Source organism: Saimiri boliviensis, chromosome 15 (genome assembly GCF_048565385.1).
Source record: "Saimiri boliviensis isolate mSaiBol1 chromosome 15, mSaiBol1.pri, whole genome shotgun sequence".
NCBI lineage: Eukaryota > Metazoa > Chordata > Mammalia > Primates > Cebidae > Saimiri > Saimiri boliviensis.
Genome location: NC_133463.1, coordinates 32,465,689 through 32,488,085, shown reverse-complemented (window position 1 = coordinate 32,488,085; position 22,397 = coordinate 32,465,689). Strand labels below are relative to the sequence as shown.

Here is a 22,397-nt window from a genome sequence, read left to right as displayed (position 1 = left end):
ACAATCCACCATAAAGAACAAAACACTTCTCACAAAGCTCTTTTCCCCAGTTTAACCTCTCTCTGAACAAGAGACAGGAGGGTATCAGGAGGCTGGTACAGGTTCCCCAGTCCAGTAAATGTACTAAATCAGAGAAAGGATTAAGGGATTAGGAGTTGAGTAAATTAACTCCCTCTTTATTTTATCTTAACTCTTAGCTCCCTTCTCAAATTTAGCAGGGAAGAGAATGAGAAACTGTAGTAGAACACAAATAAATCCCACGATCAGTAACATAGAAGGTATTATGTTCCAGAATCTAAATGTCATTTTGTGGTAAAGAAGTTAGAAAAGAACTGGGTATACATGGATCATTATCTACCTCAGGCTTAAAGTAGAAAAGAAAACCTGGGGAAACAGAATAGTCACCTAACAAAGATGGAAGGAAGGAAGGAAGAAGGGGGGAAATAGGAGAGAAAGAAGGGACAGCAAATCAGTAAGACAGAGCGGCAGGTAAACTGCCATGTCTAGAGCTGCTCCTAGGGATCTTCCTGTAATGAACTAGCTCAACAAGTCTTTCTAGACCTCGTTCTGACACTAGTCACAGCTTTTGAAAAGTTATGAGGAGCACATAAATGGCACTAAGATAATGGCCAGTTAGGTAAATACAAAATTCCTTTCTGCCCATGCAAGATACAAACCCATTCACAGGTAAAATTCATTAATCATCAGAAAGTCCAAGAACTTCCTTCAAAATGGTTAAGTGCTTAAGCACTTAGTTGATTTGCGCTGGTATCATAAGGATGGCAGCTACTATTCTGTAGCCCAACAGATGGGGCCGGCTGGCTGAATCTGTTCATTCAACCAAAAAATAAACAAAATGTAACAGTCTTAATGTAAATAACAGTCTTAATGATGGCTTTCACAAGGTCAAATAAACATCTATGAACCATCTTAATTATTTTTTTTTAGTTACCTAACAAATAGTGATCTCTTACAGATACAAAAAGAACCATAATCATTATTTCAATTCAGTTCAACAACAGAGGGATGGAGCATCTGTTAAATTCTTGATTTTCGTGCAAGTATATATCTTAATAATTCAACTCTGATTCAAACTACTCCAAACTGTAATGAATTAACAGTTAACTAATTTCAAGTTCAACTCTCCAATTTTAGTTCCTATTAACATGCTCTTTAGAAAACAAATTTTAAATCATATCTTTAAACACAATCTTGGTACTTGAGGAAAAGATCACATTTGACCAAGTTTATAATAAACTTTAAGCATACATCTACTATAAAGTACATTTTAATCACAGTATAAATTATGACAATAAAAAACCTGAACTGCCAACAATCTAGTATTAAATCAACAAGTTTCTAATATAATATATTCATTCTTAAATCGTAATTAAAAGAATACTATAATACCATTGGTCATATAAACCTTATCAATAAAAAACAATCTTACCTGTATGAGGTGGATCTAATGTTGCCATAGTAGGTGCTTCCAAACAGTATTTTCCACTGCAATTATCTCTGTAATTAATTTCTCTAGTACTTTCTTCAGTAGGCAGAAGATTTAAACTGCATATTCTAGGATCATTTTGTGACGGGAAAAAGGTGTTATTATTTGCAGCACCCTAAAAGAGCCAAATATATATTTAAATCAGAAATCAAATTTAATTTCCTGTATTTTTACGAAAAGTTTCTAATTTAAAATATGAGCTACCAGCACATATACATATTATATATATAAATTAGAACTAGATATTTTTAAATAAATTAAAATCTGCCAGGCATGGTGGCTCTCGCCTGTAATCCCAGCACTTTGGGAGGCGAGGCGGGTGGATCACTTGAGGTCAGGAGTTTGAGACCAGTCTGGCCAACATGGTGAAACCCTGTCTCTACTAAAAATATAAACATTAGCCAGGTGTGGTGGCAAGTGGCTATAATCCCAGTTACTTGGGAGGTTGAAACAGGAGATCCCTTGAACCCAGGAGGCAGAGGTTACAGTGAGCCAAGACTGTGAAGTCCAGCCTGGGCAATAGAGTGAGACTCCATCTCAAAAAAATTAATTAATTAAAATCTAATTTTTATTGCTTGTTCTTAGAACTATTTTAAATTATGCTCCTAAAACTGAAAGATATGAATGAAAAATTATGCTTATAATTATACTGTATTTTAAACAACATATCAAAAGAGTTTTTTTGTTTTGCTTTGTTTTGTTTTCAGAGTCACTATAATAGGTATACATAAGCACAGAAGAGTTTTCAAACAAATCATAACATGCCATTCTCATTGTAAAATACTTTTTCTTGTTAAATTTCTCAATAATAAAATCAACACTTAAATATTAATTTTTAGGTAAGATAATGGTAATGTAACTATGTTGGGTTTTTTAACAAGCCCCCACCTCTTTTTATAGAGATGGAGTCTCAGTCTGGTGCCCAGGCTGAAGAGTGCAGTGGCATGACCATAACTCATTGCAGCCTTCAACTCCTGGGCCCAAGGGATCCTCCCACCTCAGTCTTCCTAGTAGCTGCAACTACAAGCATGTGCCACCACACCCAGCTAATGTGTTTTATGTTTTGTAGAGATGGGGTCTCACTATGTTGCCCAAGCTGGTCTTGAACTCCTGGCCTCAAACAATCCTCCTGCCTCAGCCTCCCACCGGGCTGGGATTACAGGAATGAGCCACTGCACCCACTCTTAAAAAGCTCTTATATTTTAGAGACATATACTAAAAATTTACAAATAAAAATATATTCCTGGAATTTGTATCAAAGTAAGTGGGGAGGGACTCAAGCTGGAGTGGAAAAGTACAGATGAAACAAGAGGCCAGGTGCAGTGGCTCACACCTATAATCCCAGCACTTTGCAAAGCTGAGACAGGCACATTACTTGAGGTCGGGAGTTTAAGACCAGCCTGGCCAACATGGTGAAACCCCATCTCTACTAAAAATACAAAAATTAGCCAGGCACGGTGGTACTCAACAGTAATCCCAGCTACTTGGGAGGCTGAGGCAGGAGAATCGCTTGTGCCCAGGAAGCAGAGGTTCCAGTGAGCTGACAATGCACCAGTATACTCCAGCCTGGGTGACAGAATGAAAGCCTGTCTCAAAAAAAACTTTAAAAAAATTTTTTTAGGCTGGGCACAATGGCTCAAGCCTGTAATCCCAGCACTTTGGGAGGCCGAGGCGGGTGGATCACGAGGTCAAGAGATCGAGACCATCTTGGTCAACATGGTGCCCCGTCTCTACCAAAAATACAAAAAATTAGCTGGGCATGGTGGTGCGTGCCTGTAATCCCAGCTACTCAGGAGGTTGAGGCAAGAAAATTGCTTGAACCCAGGAGGCGGAGGTTGTGGTGAGCCGAGATTGCGCCATTGCACTCCAGCCTGGGTAACAAGAGTGAAACTCTAAAAAAAATTTTTTTTTTTAAAAAGATGAAAAAAGATTGGTCATGGCCAGGCATGGTGTCTCACACATGTAATCCCAGCACTTGGGAGACCAAGGCAAGCAGATTCCTTGGGCTCAGGAGTTTGAGACCAGCCTGAGCAACATAGTAAAACTCAGTCTTTACAAAAAAATACAAAAATTAGCCAGGCACACTAGTGTGTGCCTATAGTCCCAGCTACTTGGAATGCTCAGGTGGGAGGATGGCTTGAAGCCAGGAGGCCAAGGTTGCAGTGAGCTGAGATTGCACCACTGCTCTCCAGCCAAGAGTGCAAGAGAGCCAGACCCTATCTCAAAAAATACAAAATTTCAACTGTTGAAGTTAGGTAATACAGACAAAGAAGTTCATTATATGCTATTTTCTCTTTTTTTCGTATATGTATGAGTTTTCTATTACTGCTCTCTCAAATTACCACAAATTTGGTGGCACAGAACAACACAAATTTATCATTTTATAGTTTTGTAACTTAGAACTCAGGCTTAGGTCTTACTATGTTGTTACCACCGGGCTGCATTCCTTTCTGGATGCTCTAGGAGATAATATATTTCCTTGTCTTTTCAATATACTAGAAGCCACCCAAATTCTTTGGCTAAGCCCTCTTCCTCCATCTTCAAAATCACCTATGTTACATCTCTCTGCCCCGCTTCTCTAATCACCATCACTTTCTCTGACACTCTTCCCTTTCCCTCTTCTACTTCTAAGGACCCTTATTATATTGGGTCCACTCAGATAATCCAGGATAACCTCCCCATCTCAAGGTCCTTACATTAATCACTTCAGCAAAGTCTCTTTTGCCACATAAGGTAACACAGATTCCAGTGATTAGGACATGAACATGTTTAAAGTGCCGTTTTTTCTGTCTACCACAGTAGCACATGGTTGATTTTTTTTTTTTAATAATAGGAATTCACAATAATAGACAAAGTTGTCATGTTACTATAAATACTCATCTTAATACATTCCATGGTTAGTAAACAAACATTCAAAAAAACCCTATCTGGGCCAGGCAAGGTGGCTCATGCCTGTAATCCCAGCACTTCGGGTGGCTGAGGCAGGCAGATCACCTAAGGTTGGGAGTTCAAGACCAGCCTGACCAACGTGGTAAAACCCCATCTCTACCAAAACTACAAAATTAGCTGGGCGTAGTGGCACATTCCTGTAATCCCAGCTACTCGGGAGGCCAAGGCAGAAGAACTGCTTGAACCCGGGACGTGGAGGTTGCTGTGAGCCAAGATCGTGCCACTGCACTCCACTCCAGCCTGGGCAACAAGAGTGAAACTCTGTCTTTAAAAAAAAAAAAAAAAAAAAAAAAAACCTACCTGATAAAATTTTTATTTTGTATTTTTTATATCTAACCAGATTTTTAAGTAAGTCAACTAATGAAGGCCACGAATTTTATTTTTTGGAACACTTTATTTTGATATAAATTCAAATTCATGGAAACATTCTAAAAATGGTATTCCTATATACCTTTACCCACATTAACCATTTTTTTACATTTTCTTCTGTTTCCCCTATCTCCCCCTTTTCTCTTTCTGTGTATGTGTGTACACATACACAGGTGAGAGTAAGCTGCAGACACTAAGCTCCTTTGCCTCTAAACACTTCAAGGTGTGTTTCCAAAGACTATCTTCCATAATCACAGTAAAATTATCAAAACTGAGAATTTAACACAGGTATAATACTATTATCTAATCCATAGTCCATATTCAAATGTGGTCGCTTATCCCAATAATGTCTTTTATAGATTTTTCCCCAAATCGGGTTCCAATCCTAAATCACACATTACATCTAGTCAGTAAATTCCTTTAGTTTCCTTTAATCTCTAACTTTATTCATCATTTCTGGTCTTGAAATTTCAAAATTACAGGCCAGTTTTTTTTTTTTTAATTGTGCTTAACAATGGAGACAGGAAGGAATAAGGGAGGAAAATAACAAACAAGCAGACAGCCAATGTTTCATTTAAACCTGTGAAATGCTATGCAATTACTGAGGAGTGATTTACTTCCAATTATGTAGTCACTTTTAGAGTAGGTGTAATGTGGCAGTGAGAAGAATGTATGTTTTGTGGATTTGGGGTGGAGAGTTCTGTAAATGTTCATTAAGTTTACTTGTTCCAGGTCTGAGTTCGATCCTGGATATCCTTGTTAATTTTCTGCCTCGTTGATCTGTCTAATATTGACAATGTGATGTTAAAGTCTCCCACTATTATTGTGTGGGAATCCAAGTCTCTTTATAAGTTGTTAAGAACTTGCCTTATGTATCTGGATACTCCTGTATTGGGTGAGTATATATTTAGGATCGTTAGCTCTTCTTGTTGCGTTGATCCTTTTACCATTATGTAATGTCCTTCTTTGCCTCTTTTGATCTTTGTTGCTTTAAAGTCTATTTTAACAGAGGCGAAAATTGCAACTCCTGCTTTTTATTTATTTATTTATTTATTTTGCTCTCCATTTGGCTGGTAAATCTTCCTCCATCCCTTTGTTTTGAGTCTTTGTGTATCCTTGCAAGTGAGATAGGTCTGGACACAGCATACCAATTGGTTTTGGCTTTCTATTCAATTTGCCTGTCTGTGTCTTTTCAGTGGGGCATTTTGTCGATTTAAATTTAGGATTAATACTAATATATGTGAGTTTAATACCGCCATTTAATGCTGGCTGGCTGTTTTGCCCATTAGTTGATGCAGATTCTTCATTATGTTGATGCTCTTTACCTTTTGGTATATTTTTGGAATGACTGATAACTGGTTGTTCCTTTTTATGTGTAGTGCTTCTTTCAGAAGTCCTTGTAAAGCAGGCCTGGTGGTGATGAAATCTCTGAGTACTTGCTTGTTCACAAAAGATTTTATTTTTTCTTCACTTATGAAGCTTAGTTTGGCTGGATATGAAATTGTGAGTTGAAAGTTCTTTGGCTGGATATGAAATTCTGGGTTGAAAGTTCTTTTCTTTAAGGATGTTGAATATGGGCCCCCACTCTTTTCTGGCTTGTAGGGTTTCTGCTGAGAGATCTGCTGTGAGTCTGATAGGCTTCCCTTTGTGAGCAACCTGACTTTTCTCTCTAGCTGCCCTTAGCATTTTCTCCTTCATTTCAACCTTGGTGAATCTGACAATTATGTGTCTTAGGGTTGCTCTTCTTGAGGAACACCTTTGTGGTGTTCTCTGTATTACCTGGAGTTGAATATTGTCCTGCCTTGCTAGGTTGGGAAAGTTTTCCTGAATAATATCCTGAAGAATATTTTCCAGCTTGGATTCATTCTCTTCATCACATTCAGGTACACCTATCAAATGTAGATTAAGTCTTTGCACATAGTCCCATATGTCTTAGAGACTTTGCTCTTTCCTTTTTACCCTTTTTTCTCTAATCTTGTCTTCTCGTTTTATTTCATTGAGTTGGTCTTCGACCTCTGATATCCTTTCTTCTGCTTGGTCAATTCGGCTGTTGAAATTTGTGGATGCTTCACGAAGTTCTCATATTGTGTTTTTCAGCTCCATTAATTCACTTATATTCCCCTTTAAATTGTCTATTCTCGTTAGCATTTCCTCAAACCTTTTTTCAAGGTTCTTAGTTTCTTTGCATTGGGTTAAAACATGTTCTTTTAGCTCACAGAAGTTCCTTATTATCCACCTTCTGAAGCCTGATTCTGACAATTCATCACACTCATTCTCCATCAGGCCTTGTTCCCTTGCTGATGAGGAGCTGCAATCCTCTGAAGGAGAGGCATTCTGATTTCGGATGTTTTCAGCCTTTTTACGCTAGTTTCTTCCCATCTTTGGGGATTTATCCACCTGTCGTCTTTGTAATTGCTGACTTTCAGATCAGGTCTCTGAGTGGACGTCCAGCTTGTTGGTGATGATGTTATTTCTGTTTGTTTTCCTTCTGCGGACGCCCCTCCCCCACAGAGCCGGACCTTCCCGGGTTCAGCTGTGCTTGCTGTGAAACTCTCAACTGTCAGCTTTTCCAATTGCTGTTTTTTGTAGGGGTGGAACCAGCCAAGCCCGATCACCTGGCTCCCCGCCTCGGAGTCCCCTTTTTTTCTTTTCCTAATTGAACAGTCGATTCTCTCCCAGGTGCCCAGTTGCCCACGGAAAAGGCACTAGGATCTATGCAATTTCCTGTGCCGTGACCGTAAAGGCTGAAACAGCGCTGAGATTCGTGGTGCTTTTCTGTCTGGGAATCTCCCAGTCTGGCTCCCCGCTTCAGTCCCCCTTTCAATCAGCTGAATGGGCGACTCTGCCTTCCCAGAGCTCCAAATGCCAAATAACAGGGCACCCAGTCCCACATACTCTGCACTGAGAACCACTGCACCGGCCAAAAGAGTCCCGCTGGCGACCTGAGGGGCTTCTCCACTGGGGATCTACTGGTCCATGGGCAACAAAAATTCGTCTGAAAGTCTGGCATCCACTCACTCCCTGCACCTTCACTGGGAGCTGCAATCCTGAGGGGCTGCTAAACGGCCATCTTGGATCTCTCTCCTTAATTTAGTTTTTTGAGGCAGGGTCTTGCTCTGTCACCTAGGGCTGGAGTGCAGTGCCACAGTCACAGCTCACTGCAGCCTCAACCTCCTGGGCTCAGTTGATCCTCCTACCTCAGCCTCCCAAGCAGATGGCACCACAGGTACACACCAACACACCAAGCTAATTACAAAAAAAATTTTTTTTTAGAGATGGGGTCTTGCCCCATTGCCCAGGCTGGTCTGGAACTCCTGGGCTCAAGCAGCCCTCCCACCTTGGCTTCTCAACATGCTGTGATTACAGGCCCAGGCCAGATACGTTGCTGAATATCCCTCAATTTTGATTTTTCTGATCTTTCCCTATGATTAGTTTCAGATGGTGAATTTGAGGCAGGAATACCACAGTTCATCGTATTAAGAGGCACATACTATCAGTCTGTTGATCACTGATTAAGGTGGTGTCTGCCAAAGTATTTTTCCCTTTGAAATTTTTTAAAGTACGTTGTGAGAAGATACTTGAGTATATTCAAATATCCTATTTCTTCATCAAACATTCACCCACTAGTTCTGGCATCCATTGAGACTCTCTAACACCATCACTACTTCTATTTCTATGCTTTAGCATTCCAGTGTAAGGAAGAGTTTACTCTTCCTTTCTTTCTTTCTTTCTTTCTTTATTTATTTATTTATTTACATACATACATTAGTATGGATTCAGACTCCTGTATTATTCAGTGGGTTATAATCCATTAGTATATTTGTTTTGATGTTCCATTTGTCCCAGATTTTATATTTATCAGACCAATCAAGTAAAAACCACTGAAGTCACCAAAGCAATACTGTCTCACTACTGGTTAATTCAATCTAAGATAAGAAATAATTTAAGAACAAAAAGTTAAGAATGTAACAGACAAAGTGAAGAGAAGGCAGAATTGACTGCTAAGCCTAATACTTTTAGGTTTCTCAAGTTAACTTGCTTAAAATTCCTGTGTAACTTCAAAAATGCCCATTTTGTCAGTTTTATAAAGTAAAATAACTATATGTAGAATTTTTAAAAATAATAATAAATCAGTGTTTTTGTCTGAAATTAGTCCTCAGACACTACATCAAAAAATAAATCTTGGCCAGGTGGGGTAGCTCACGCCTGTAATCCCAGCACTTTGGGACGCTGAGGCAGGCAGATCACCTGAGGTCAGGAGTTCATAACCAGCCTGGCCAACATGTAAAACGCCAACTCTACTGAAAAATACAAAAATTAGCTGGGTGTGGTGGCATATGCCTATAATCCCTGCTACTTGCGAGGCTGAGGCAGGAGAATCATGCAGCAGAGTTTGCAGTGAGGCAAGATGATGCCACTGCACTCCAGCCTAGGTGACAGAGCAAGATTCTGTCTCAAAAATAAAAAAATAAATAAATCTTGGTGGGGCACAGTGGTTCATGTCTGTAATCCCAGCACTTTGGGAGGTAGAGGTGGGAGAACTGCTTGAGCCCAGGAGTTCAAGACCCGCCTGGCCAACATAAGGAGACCCTCATCTCTACAAAAATTTAAAATTAGCCAGGTGTGGTGGTACATGCCTGTGGTCTCAGCTACTGAGGAGGCTGAGGTAGGAGGATCACTTGAGCCTGGGAGATTGGGGCTACAGTGAGCTATGATCATGCCACTGCACTCCAGCCTGGGTAATAGAGTGAGACCCTGTCTCAAAAGAATAAAGTAAACCTTAAGACAAAGGTGTCAAAACAATTCAAAGGGAAAAAAAAATAGTCTTTTATCCACATGAAAAGAATAAAGCTAGCTACCTAACATTATACATGAAAATTAACTTAAAATGGATCACAGACTGAAATGTAAGAAGTAGAACTATAGGCCGGGCGCGGTGGCTCAAGCCTGTAATCCCAGCACTTTGGGAAGCCGAGGTGGGTGGATCACGAGGTCAAGAGATCGAGACCATCCTGGTCAACATGGTGAAACCCCGTCTCTACTGAAAATACAAAAAAATAAAATAAAAAAAAATTAGCTGGGCGTGGTGGCACGTGCCTGTAATCCCAGCTACTCGGGAGGCTGAGGCAGGAGAATTGCCTGAACTCAGGAGGCGGAGGTTGCAGTGAGCCGAGATCGCGCCATTGCACTTCAGTCTGGGTAACAAGAGCGAAACTCCATCTCGGGAAAAAAAAAAAAAGTAGAACTATAAAAATTATAGAACTCTTAAAAGAAAATATAGTCATAAATATTCACAACCTTCTTATACATGACACCAAAGCACAAGTGCCACCAACGACAAAACAATAGGTAAACTGGACTTCATCAAAATTAAAAACTTTTGTACTGCAAATGAGATCAAGAAAGTGAAAACAGGCCAGGCATGATGGCTCATGCCTGTAATCCCAGCACTTTGGGAGGCCGAGGTGGATGAATCACGTGAGGTCAGGAGTTTAAGACCAGTCTGGATAACATGGTGAAATCCTGTCTCTACTAAAAATACAAAAATTAGCTGGGAATGGCAGCGGGCACCTTTAGTCCCAGCTACTCTGGAGGCTGAGGCAGAAGAATCGCTTGAACCCGGGAGGCAGAGGTTGCAATGAGCTAGGATCATGCCACTGTACTCCAGCCTGGGTGACAGAGCAAGACTCCATCTCAAAAATCAATCAATCCGTCAATCTTGGCTGGGCACAATGGCTCACTCCAGCCTGGGTGACAGAGCGAGACTTCGTCTCAAAAAAAAAAAAAAAAGTTCTCCAAAGAGATACACAAATGAGCAATAAGCACACATAAAAGTGCTCCATATCAGCTATCAGAGAAATGCAAATCAAAACCACAATAAGGTACTACACTTCACCCACTAGTATGGCCATAATCAAAAAGACAGTAAGTGTTGGTAGGAATATGGAGAAATTAAAACCTTCATACATTGATGGTAAGAATGAAAGTGGTACAGTCATCTTGGAAAAGAGTTTGTCAGTTCCCTAAGAGGCTAAACATAGAATTACCATATGATCCAGCAATTCTACTCCTCAGAATATACCCAAGGGAAATAAAAACATAGCCAAGTATGGTGGGTCACATCTGTAATCTCAACACTTCGGAAGGTTGAGGAGAGGACGTTTGAGCTCTGGGCAACGTCCGTTTGAGACTCCAGCCTGGGCAACATAGGCAGACACCCCATCTCTATAAAAAATTTAAAAATTAGCCCGGTATGATGGCACACGCCTGTGGTCCTAGCTGCTTGGAAGACAGAGGTAGGAGGATCACTTGAGCCCAGGTGGTAGAGGCTGCGATGAGCCATGATGGTGCCATCACAACCCAGCCTAGGCAACAGGGTAAGACCTTATCTCAAAAAAAAAAAAGAGAGACAAATGAAAACATATATCCACACAAAAATCTGTACACATTCATAAGCATTATTCATAATAATCAAAAAGTGGAAACAACCCAAATGACCATTAACTAATGAATGGATAAATAAAATGTGGTATATTAAAACAACAGATTATTCAGTGTGGCAGGCAGAATAATGGCTCCCAAAGATATCCACACCCTAATCCCCAGAATCTATGAGTATTGTTATGTAGTAAAAAGGACTTTGCAGATGTGATTAAGGAACAGAACCTTGAAATTGAGAGATGATCCTGGATTACCTAGGTGGGCCTTATCTAATCAAACAAGTCCTAGCCACCAAGAACCAAAGAGAAGGAAACTTGAGAACTCAAACTTGCATCCCTGACTGGGAAGACGGAAGGAGGAGGCCATGAGCCAAGGAATGTGGTGACCTGCAGAAGCTAGAAAAGGCCAGGGAACAGATTTCCTCCTAAAATCTCCAGAAATGAATGTAGCCTTGCCAACACCTTGATTTTAGTTAGATCTGTGTTGGACTTCGGACTACAGAACTATAAGATAATTCATTTGTGTTATTTTAAGCAATTAAATTTGTAGTAATTTGTTTCAGCAGCAAGAGAAAACTGTTATTTTGGCAATAAGAAATAAATTACTGATAAAACGTTTCTTTTTAGTGTCATGAAAATGTTCCAAAATTGATTGTGGAGATGGCTGCACAATTCTGTGAATGTACTAAAAACCACTGAGTTATAGTAAGTAGACTGTAGGGTATTTAAATTATATCTGTATTAGTCTATTTGCATTGCTATAAAAGAATACCTGAGACTTGGTAATTTATAAGGAAAAGAGGTTTATTTTGGCTTACAGTTCTGCAGGCTGTACAGGAAGTATGATGCCAGCTTCTGCTTCTGATAAGGGCCTCCAGAAGCTTATAATCAGAGCAGAAGGTGAGGGGGAACCTGTGTCTCAATGGCAAGAGAGAGAGCAAGAGAGTGAGGAGGTGCCACACTATTTTTTTTTTTTTTTTTTTTTTGAGACGGAGTTTCACTCTTGTTACCCAGGCTGAAGTGCAATGGCGCGATCTCGGCTCACCACAACCTCCGCCTCCTGGGTTCAGGCAATTCTCCTGCCTCAGCCTCCTGAGTAGCTGGGATTACAGGCACATGCCACCATGCCCAGCTAATTTTTTGTATTTTTAGTAGAGACGGGGTTTCACCTTGTTGACCAGGATGGTCTCGATCTCTTGACCTTGTGATCCACCTGCCTCGGCCTCCCAAAGTGCTGGGATTACAGGCTTGAGCCACCGGGCCCGGCAGCACTATTTTTAAACAACCAGATCTCACATGGACTCAAGAGTGAGAACTCTTTCATTACCATGAAGACAGCATGAAGCCATTCATGAAGGATCCCCGCTACATGACCCAAACATCTCCCATTAGGCCCAACTCAAACACTGGAGGTCGCATTTCAACATGAGATTCTAAAGGGACAAATATCCAAACTCTATCAACACCTAAATAAAGCCGCATTTTAAAAAAGAAAGGAAGAAACCTTATTAAGAAAACAAAAGCCTATGTTTTCTCCTTACAGTGTGCCAGAATTTTTACATTGGTAAGTGCTGACAACCTACGAGGGAAAGAAGCATAGGATAAAACAAACACATGCAGACAGAAAAAAGCAGAGTCAAGGATTAGCAGGTTTTTTCAACAACGAAAAAAGACAACCATTAAAAACCAGGCAAAGGGCTTCAACAGACATTTTTCCAAAGATAGACAAATGGCCAATAAGCACATGAAAAGATGCTTAGCCTCGCCGGTCATTAAGGAAATACAAATCAGAACCACAATGAAATTGTTGTTTTACTTCACATCTATTGAGATGGCAATAACGAGAATTTTTTTTAACAAAAAAATAACAAGTGTTTCTGAGGATGAAGATACTACAACCATCACACATTCCTGGTGAAGATGTAAAATAGTACAGCTATGAAAAAATAGTTTGATAGTTCCTCAGAAAGCTAATCACAGAATTACCACATTACCTAACAATTCCATTTCTAGTTATAACCCAAAAGAACTAAAACAGGAACACAGAAACTTGGATGCCAATGTTCACGGCAGCATTATTCACATTAGCCAAAAGATGGAAACTGCCAAAGTGTGCATCAAATAGATGAACGATGGTTAAACAAAATGTGGTAAAACCATATAAGATTACTCAACTATACAAAAAGTTTAAGCTGTGATAGATGCTACAACATGGATGAACCTTGAAAACATTATGTTAAGTGAAATAAGCCAGACACGAAAGGACAAATATGAAATATGATTTCACTTCCATGAGGTATTTGGGCAGTCAGACTTATACAGACAGAAAGTAGAATAGTGGTTATCAGGAGCTGAGTGGACAGAACAGGGAGTTAATGTTTAATAGGTACAGAGTTTCTGTTTGGGGTAATGAAAAAGTTTTGGAAACGGATTGTAGTGATGGTAGCACAACAGTGTGAAAGTCATTAATGCCACTTAACTGTACACTTAAAAATGCTAAGATGGCAAATTTTGTGTTATATATGTTTTACTACAATAAAAAAGAGGGAAAAAATTAACAGACTTTAATCCCTATAGCATAAAAGAATCCGGGAATTGCAGGGTAGTAGAAAGTATGAATTCTCCATGTTTTATGCCTTCTCTATACTTTATACACCTTTACATACCTTTCATACGTATTAAGACCTTTGATCTTAGACCTAAGCCCAAAACAATCCTTTTTCTTAATAGTAAACAAGACATACTAAGACTGCCTTCAGTCTTCACTTTTTGTTTGTTTGTTTAGAACAGAGTCTTGCTCTGCCACCCAGGCTGGAGTGCAGTTGCTCAATCTCAGCTCACTGCAACCTCCACCTCTCGGGTTCCAGCAATTCTCCTGCCTTAGCCTCCAGAGCAACCGGGACTACAGGCGCACACCATAGAGAGGGGGTTTCACCATGTTGACCAGGCTGGTCTCAAACTCCTGACCTCAGGTGATCCGCCCATCTTAGCCTCCAAAAGTGCTGGGATTACAGGCGTGAGCCACTGCACCCGACCAGTATTCACTTTTGTGTGTGTGTGTGTGTGTGTGTGTGTGTGTGTGTGTGTGTGTGTCTGTGTGTGTGATGGAGTCTCTTCCTGTCGCCCAGGCTAGAATGCAATGGGGTGATCTCAGCTCACTGCAACCTCTACTTCCATGGTTCAAATGATTCTCCTACCTCAGCCTCCCAGGTAGCTGGTACTACAGGCACCCGCCACCATACCTAGCTAATTTTTGTATTTTTGGTAGAGACAGGGTTTCACCATGTTGGCCAGGCTGGTCTCGAACTCCTGACCTCATGATCCACCTGCCTCAGTCTCCTACAATGCTGGAATTACAGGCGTGTACCACTGCGCCCGGCCACTATTCACTTTTTATAGATAAAAATGAGAAGAAACGCCAGAAATAGTGATACAAATCATTATGTATTTTTTCTCTTTAAATCACCTTATTTAAATAAGTTTTCACTTATTTATGTGGTAACTTTAAAAACAACACTGATTAGACTCTCCACCCATTGTCTCAAAGAGGCATTTAGTTATCATTACCCAAAGTTTATTTTATAGACCTAAGTTCATGTTATTCCATTGATTGATTGATTGAGACAGGGTCTTGCTCTGTTGCCCAGGCTGGAGTGCAGAGGCATAATCACAGGTCACTGCAGCCTTGACTTCTGAGGCTCAAGTGATTCTCCCACTTCAGCCTCCCAAGTAGCTGATACCACAGGCACAGACCAACACATCTTGCTAAATTTTTATTTTTTGTGGAGACGGCGTCTCACTATGTTACTCAGGCAGGTCTTGAACTCCTTAACTCAAGTGATCCTCCCGCCTCTGCCCACCAAGGTGCTAGGATTACAGGCATGAGCCACTGAGCCCAGCCTGTTATTCCTTTAAAAAAAATGTATGTAATCTTCATTTCCAAGGTTTTTGAAAGATGTTTTCAGAGATACTGATATAGTATCTCTGAAAACATCTCTTTAACTCTTTAAACGGCATTTTTAAAGCACAGATGCTTCTCCATATTATCTATATTTTGAGTCCTTTTTTGTCTTACCTCAAATAATTTTATATCTGGATTCAGTTTTGTAATCTCTTCATTCAGACCTGGATTACTTCTTCCTGGAGGCATAAATTTTGGTTTTTTGAAGGAATTCCCCTGCAATTGACTTGGTGCCACAGATCGTCTCATATTCAGCAGTGGTGACCTGAAAAATACCCAAAACAGTAACCACCCATGAATCTAATTATAATCACCCTCAAATACAAAAATGGATCAAAATTACAACTGAGATGGAGCAAGAACCCCTCTTAGGGTCCTGCCTGGCCCCCCAAACATAGAAACAAAGGAAAATCTTCAGTTCCTTCAAAGGAAATTCCAGGCACCTGGCTAGCCCTGAGAAGTATAGGAGCAATATGATTAGCAAGAAGGTAACAGCTTAAAATAATGATGAGGGAAGTTAGAGTGACAAAATGTTTGGTGCCCTATAGAAACTAAAGGTAACATCTTAACATACGTCCTTGAGTTTTCAGAAATCCAGACCCCACCAAATGAAAATACTGTCTACTGGCACACAGACCTCAAATTAGGGGAAACAGGACTGAAGTCTGCTATTCTTTGTTCTAAATTTCTTCTTCAGGGGCTTGGAAGAAGTCATACCCATAGGCCAGAGCTCAACATTTCTTACTGTCGATCCAAGTTTTTAGACAAAGCTTCACTTCCTTAACCAATTCCAAATCAGAGAATCTTTTAATCCATCTTACTCGTTTAAGCCCCCACTTCAAGATGTTTTGCCTTTTTAGGCCAAATCAATGATGCATTGATTTATGGCTCTGCCTGTAACCTCTGCCTCCCCATCTTTAAAAATGCTTACAGGTAAGCCATCAGAGTTTGGGTCTTAAGCTTTAGCTGTTCAATTTTCATCGCTTGGCACCCTGAAATAGATGCCTCACTTTCTCTTGCTGCAAATCCAAATGTCTGTGGACAGCTTTGCTATGCCAGGCAGGCATACTCAAGTTTGGTTTGGTAATACAATCATTGTAAAAAGGTAAAAGGGGCCAGGCGTGGTGGCTCATGCCTGTAATCCCAGTACTTTGGGAGGCTGAGGCAGAAGCTTCCCTTGAACCCAGGAGTTCGAGATCAGCCTAGGCAACATAGGGAGACCCTGCCTCTATTAAAAAGATAAGAGGAGCTTGGTGGTGCGTGCCTGTAGTCTGAGCTACTCAGGAGGCTGAGGTGAGGGAATCCCTTGAGGTTGGGAGTTCAAAACCAGCCTGGGCAACACAGTAGCAAGACCTCAGAAAACAAGTTCAATAGCTAGTAAGATTTTATTTTTTATCAAGGGCTATTGAAAAGAATTTAAGATTTTAATTGAATGGTGATGTGGTTTGGCTGTGTCACTATCCAAATCTCACACCTTGAATTGTAATAGTCCCTATGTGTCAACGGCAAGGCCAGGTGGAGATAACTGAATCATGGTGGCAGTTTCCTCCATACTTTTCTCACAGTAGTGAATGTCACAAGATCTGATGCTTTTTTTTTTGAGACGGAGTTTCGCTCTTGTTACCCAGGCTGGAGTACAATGGTGCGATCTCGGCTCACTGCAACCTCCGCCTCCTAGGTTCAGGCAATTCTCCTGCCTCAGCCTCCTGAGTAGCTGGGATTACAGGCACGTGCCACCATGCCCAGCTAATTTTTTGTATCTTTAGTAGAGACGGGGTTTCACCATGTTGACCAGGATGGTCTCGATCTCTTGACCTCGTGATCCACCCGCCTCGGCCTCCCAAAGTGCTGGGATTACAAGCTTGAGCCACCGCGCCCGGCCAGGATCTGATGCTTTTATAAATGGGAGCTCCCTGCACAAGCATTCTTGCCTGCTGCCATGTAAGACGTCCCTTTGCTCTTCCTTTTGACATGATTGTGAGGCCTCCTCATCCATGTGGAACTGTGAGTCCATTAAACCTCTTTCCTTTATAAATTACTCAGTCTCGAGGATGTCTTTATTTATTTACTTATTTATTTTTTGCTGTGAGAATGCTTTATTAGGCAAACCGCATACTATAAAAATGCTTTGGGCCGGGCGCGGTGGCTCAAGCCTGTAATCCCAGCACTTTGGGAGGCCGAGGCGGGTGGATCACGAGGTCAAGAGATCGAGACCATCCTGGTCAACATGGTGAAACCCCGTCTCTACTAAAAAAAATACAAAAAGTTAGCTGAGCATGGTGGTGCGTGCCTGTAATCCTAGCTACTCAGGAAGCTGAGACAGGAGAATTGCCTGAACCCAGGAGGCGGAGGTTGCTGTGAGCCGAGATCGCGCCATTGCACTCCAGCCTGGGTAACAAGAGCGAAACTCCGTCTCAAAAAAAAAAAAAAAAAAAAAAATGCTTTAAAATGTAACAAGAAGAGATGTGAAGGCACAAAGAAGAAATGCATAGTGACACATGGCAAGTACGTCTTTATTAGCAGTGAGAACAGACTAATACAAATGGTGTAAATGTAAGTATATATAATGCCAATTTTGATAACATTATAGATTCATCATGATATCATCTTTAAAGTAATTTAAATAGAAATTTCAGGCCAGGCAAGGTGGCTCACACCTGTAATCCCAGCACTTTGGGAGGCCAAGACAGGTGAATCCCGAGGTCAAGAGATGGAGATCATCTTGGCCAACATGGTGAAACTCTGCCTCTACTAAAAATACTAAAATTAGCTGGGCGTGATGGCACACACCTGCAGTCCCGGCTACTCAGGAGACCAAAGCAGGAGAATCGCTTGAACCCAGGAAGCGGAGGTTGCAGTGAGGCGAGATTGTGCCACTGCACTCCAGCCTGGCAACAGAGCGAGACTTCATTTCAAAAAACAAATAAATAAATAAATAAAAATTTCAAAATGTAAGGAAATACAATTTACATAAAAATATCAAAAATGTTGCTTTTCTATTCCTCATGCCTGTAATCCATAAACCACATGAGGGTAGCAATCTCATGCTTGTTTTCTCCACCACTAATGACTATAATGTGTCTGGCAACAATGACAGATACATTACAATCACTAACAAATATTTGAAATGAATGAAATCTGGCAATTTAAAAGACATTTTTATAATTCAATTTGTTTTTACTATCCTATTTCATTTGAAAACAGTGGAATTTTTTAAAATATAAATCAAGAGACTAGAACCAGGTTTCCCAACTTTCGCTCAACCCTATTTCCACTAGGAACTCAATAGGGGTTCAGATGGAAAACAAGAACATTACATACATACATCACGTTTCTGCAATAGATAGTAGCAAGCACTCCAATTCAAAACAACACCACAAAACGCTATTTAATATAAGCCATCAGCAAGGATGAACATGACACTATTTAACATAAGCCATCAGCAAGGATCAACATGACTACAAACGTTATCTGTTTAACCCAGAAATTCCAATTCTGGCAATTTAACCTAAGGTCAAAGATAATACACAAGTAACTATGTATGAGAATAACCATGCTGGGCAGGATGAGGTGGCTCACGCATGTAATCCCAGTACTTTAGAAGGCCAAGGCAGTTGGATCACCTGAGGTCGGGAGTTTGAGACTAGCCTGGCCAACATGGTGAAACCTCATCTCTACTAAAAATATAAAAATACGAGGCCTTGCGCAGTGGCTCATGCCTGTAATCCCAGCACTTTGGGAGGCCGAGGCGGTCAGATCACCTGAGGTCGGGAGTTTGAGACCAGCCTGATCAACAGAGAGAAACCCCATCTCTACTAAAAATAACAAATTAGCTGGTGTGGTGGTGCATGCCTGTGATACCAGCTACTCGGGAGGCTAAGGCAGGAGAATTGCTTGAACCCAGGAGGTAGAGTTGCGGTGAGCCGAGATCGTGCCATCCTGCACTATACCCTTGGTAACAAGAGAGAAACTCCATCTAAAAAAAAAAAAAAAAAAAAAAAAGCCAGGCGTGGCAGTAGATGCCTGTAATTGCAGCTACTAGGGAGGCTGAAGCATGAGAATCACTTGAACCCAGGAGGTAGAGGTTGCAGTGAGCAGAGATTGTGCTATCGCATTCCAGCCTGGGCAACAGAGTGAGACTGTCTCAGAAAAATAAATAAATAAAAATAATCATGCTAGTATTACTTACAGTAGGGGGAGAAAAGGAAACGAGTATGTCCATAATGAAGTACTAGATAAATTATGGTACAGCCACAGAACTGAACACACTCTCTTCATATACCACCAAAACTGAGTCAGTACTGTTCCCCATGCTAGCCATGTTCTCTTTTTCTCTAGGCTTTGAACAAACTTTCCCTTATACAAAGTTGGGAATGCTTTTTCCCACTTTTCTTTGCCTGAATAATTCTACCTTATCCTTTAGGAGTCTTAACCATGAGCCCTCTTCATCTCTTCCCAAAGACTGGACTGGAGGACCTTCCTGTATGTGTACTACCGAAGTACTTTTCACACTGCAATGATATTTGCCCTATCATTCTCGCTCAGCTATTAACTCAGGTATGAAATCTTATGTACAATTCATCACTATATCACTAGTACCAAATACACAGAAGGAGTTCAGTATTTGTTATGTGAATGATACCATTAATGGGGAGGACCACATTTTTTAAAAACGTTTAATGACATGAGAAATATTTTTTGATAAATCAAAGGAAAAATGGCCACAAAACATGTTTGGCCTCATTCTAATTTTTAAAAAGGAAAAGAAAAAGGATAACGTGTTTATGTACATTTAAAAGACTAGAACACAAAGAAGCATGAGGGAACTTATTTGAGGTGATAGAATAATCTATATAAGATTGTAGTGTGGTTACGGGAGTGTATATACAGCTGTATATCAAAACATCAAAATGTACATATCTAATGGCACACCGTAAATTACACTGCTATAAAGTGGATATGTTATATATTAAAATACAATCATTCTTAAAATCCAGAAAAATACATGCCACAACATTAACCCTAATTATTTCTAGGTCTGGTTAGAATAACCAGTAATTTTTATTCTCTTGAGTTATTTTCTATATATCTCAAATTTTTTACAATGAAAATGTTACCTTTGTAACAGGGAAAGTATCATTAATTCGATTTTTTAAATTACCATATTTCATCAGATCTAAAATGCCATCAACTGTAGGATATACTCTTGATTGTTAGTCCATATAAAAGACATTTTTAAAATAAAAATGTTAAAAATAATAAAAGTTTTTATGGTAAGATGTACCATTATTTTACCTATCCAAGAAAAAAAGCGTAGCCAATTAAACCATGATACACTATCACTGATGGTTAGACATTTCCCAATTTCATCAATGTTAAAATGATGAAACATGTAAATATTTTATATATAACCAGCCTTTGCCTAGTTTGAGGAATGAGTAGCAGAGATCACTCTCTCTCATTTCTTGTTCAAGGACAAGAACCAGCAACAGACTCTCTCTGATGTTTCTGCTTTTCGACTTCCAACTACATTAGGTAGCAATTATTTCACGTCATGCCTTAAATTGCTCCTTTGAGACTCAGGCTATACAGGTGGTTCCCAATTTAGGATGGTTTCACTTAGACTTCTTCGACTTTTAAGAAAGCCATAAGCATTCAGTAGAAGCTGTACAAGTAACCACACAACCTTCTGTGTTCATGATTTTGCCCAACTGTAGATTCACTTAAGTGTTCTGAGCATGTTTAAGCTAGGCTAGCGAAGCCATAAAAAGGAACGTGGGTGCAGCTGGAAGCTATTATCCTAAGCGAATTAAAGCAGGAAGAGAAAATCAAATATTGCATATTCTCACTTATAAATGGGAGCTAAACATTGGTATTCACGAACATAAAAGATGGCAACAATAGACAATGGAGACAACCAGAGAGGGGAGGAGATGAGGAGCAAGGGTTCAAAAACCATCGGGTATTACGTTCAGTACCTGGGTGACAGGATCACTCATACCCAAACCTCAGCATCAGGTAATACACCGATGCAACAAACCTGCCCATGTACCCCCAAATCTAAAATAAAACGGTGATATTATTTTTTTTATATAACAAAGGTAAGCTAGCAGTTTTAAATACATTTTCGACTTAGGATATTTTCAACTTTGGGTGGGTTTATCGGAAGGTCACCCCGTAGTAAGCCGAGAAGCATCTGTACCTACGTAGGAAATCTTTCATAAGGTAACTGATTAAAAGGTTTTAAGAAACTAAAAGAGGGCCGGGCGCGGTGGCTCAAGCCTGTAATCCCAGCACTCTGGGAGGCCGAGGCGGGTGGATCACGAGGTCAAGACATCGAGACCATCCTGGTCAACATGGTGAAACCCCGTCTCTACTAAAAATACAAAAAATTAGCTGGGCATGGTGGCGCGTGCCTGTAATCCCAGCTACTCAGGAGGCTGAGGCAGGAGAATTGCCTGAACCCAGGAGGCGGAGGTTGCGGTGAGCCGAGATCGCGCCATTGCACTCCAGCCTGGGTAACAAGAGCGAAACTCTGTCTCAAAAAAAAAAAAAAAAAAGAAACGAAAAGAAAAGCCTGACCAGTGAAGAGATAAAAGCCCCTAAAGAAGGCGCACCGACCACCTCCAGGGCGCTCGCGGAGCATTCACCGCCTGGCCCTGGGGAAGGAGCTTCTTCTCAGTACAAGAGTGAGAGAGAAACCCAAACGCGACAAGAGCCTCCGCGCAACGACTGCAGGGGCGACCCCAAGGGCCTCTACCCAGAACCACCCCTCGCACACAAACCCACACCCCCATTCCCCCACAGCCCGCCAGTCACTCCGGGACCCCCCGGGGCCAGCTGCCCGGGCGTCCCTCGCACTTAACCAAAGCGGCAGGCCTGCAGGAGGCTACCTCGGTCGCTCCTGCCGCCTTCCTTCCCTCCTCCCTTGGAGGCCTGCTCCCGCACCACTCGCTGCATTGTCCCGCACGAGCCTACAGGCTGTCACAACCTCCCGAGCTTCCCCGTCCAGGACGCACCGGCCAAAATCTGACAGAAACCACTGGCTCTGCAAAGAGTAACTTCTGGCAACCAGCGCACCCCTCGCCGCCGGAAAAGCTCAAGGCTCCCGCCTCGGCGCAGCCAATCGCAGACGAGCCCACTGCGCGTGCGCACTACCTAGCCGCGGTGT

The 22,397-nt window shown here is 41.0% G+C and overlaps 1 protein-coding gene across 4 annotated transcripts in view; it reads right to left on the bottom strand.

Annotated features, from left to right (window-relative positions):
* The window catches only part of RAD54B (RAD54 homolog B), a 113,379-nt gene extending 91,019 nt beyond the window's left edge, over positions 1-22,360 (bottom strand). For 3 of the 4 annotated variants that reach the window (XM_074386852.1, XM_074386853.1, XM_010349396.2), the window contains exons 1-3: positions 22,246-22,336; positions 15,341-15,491; positions 1,451-1,622 (exon numbers count right to left, since the gene is read on the bottom strand). In XM_074386852.1, coding sequence (XP_074242953.1) covers positions 1,451-1,622; positions 15,341-15,475 — 307 coding nt within the window. In that variant the 5' untranslated portion in view covers positions 15,476-15,491; positions 22,246-22,336. Of the gene's footprint in view, positions 1-1,450; positions 1,623-15,340; positions 15,492-22,245 lie in introns of all 4 variants that reach the window. The other variant, XM_003938759.3, reaches the window with a different exon arrangement.
* Positions 22,361-22,397: the final 37 nt, after the last annotated feature.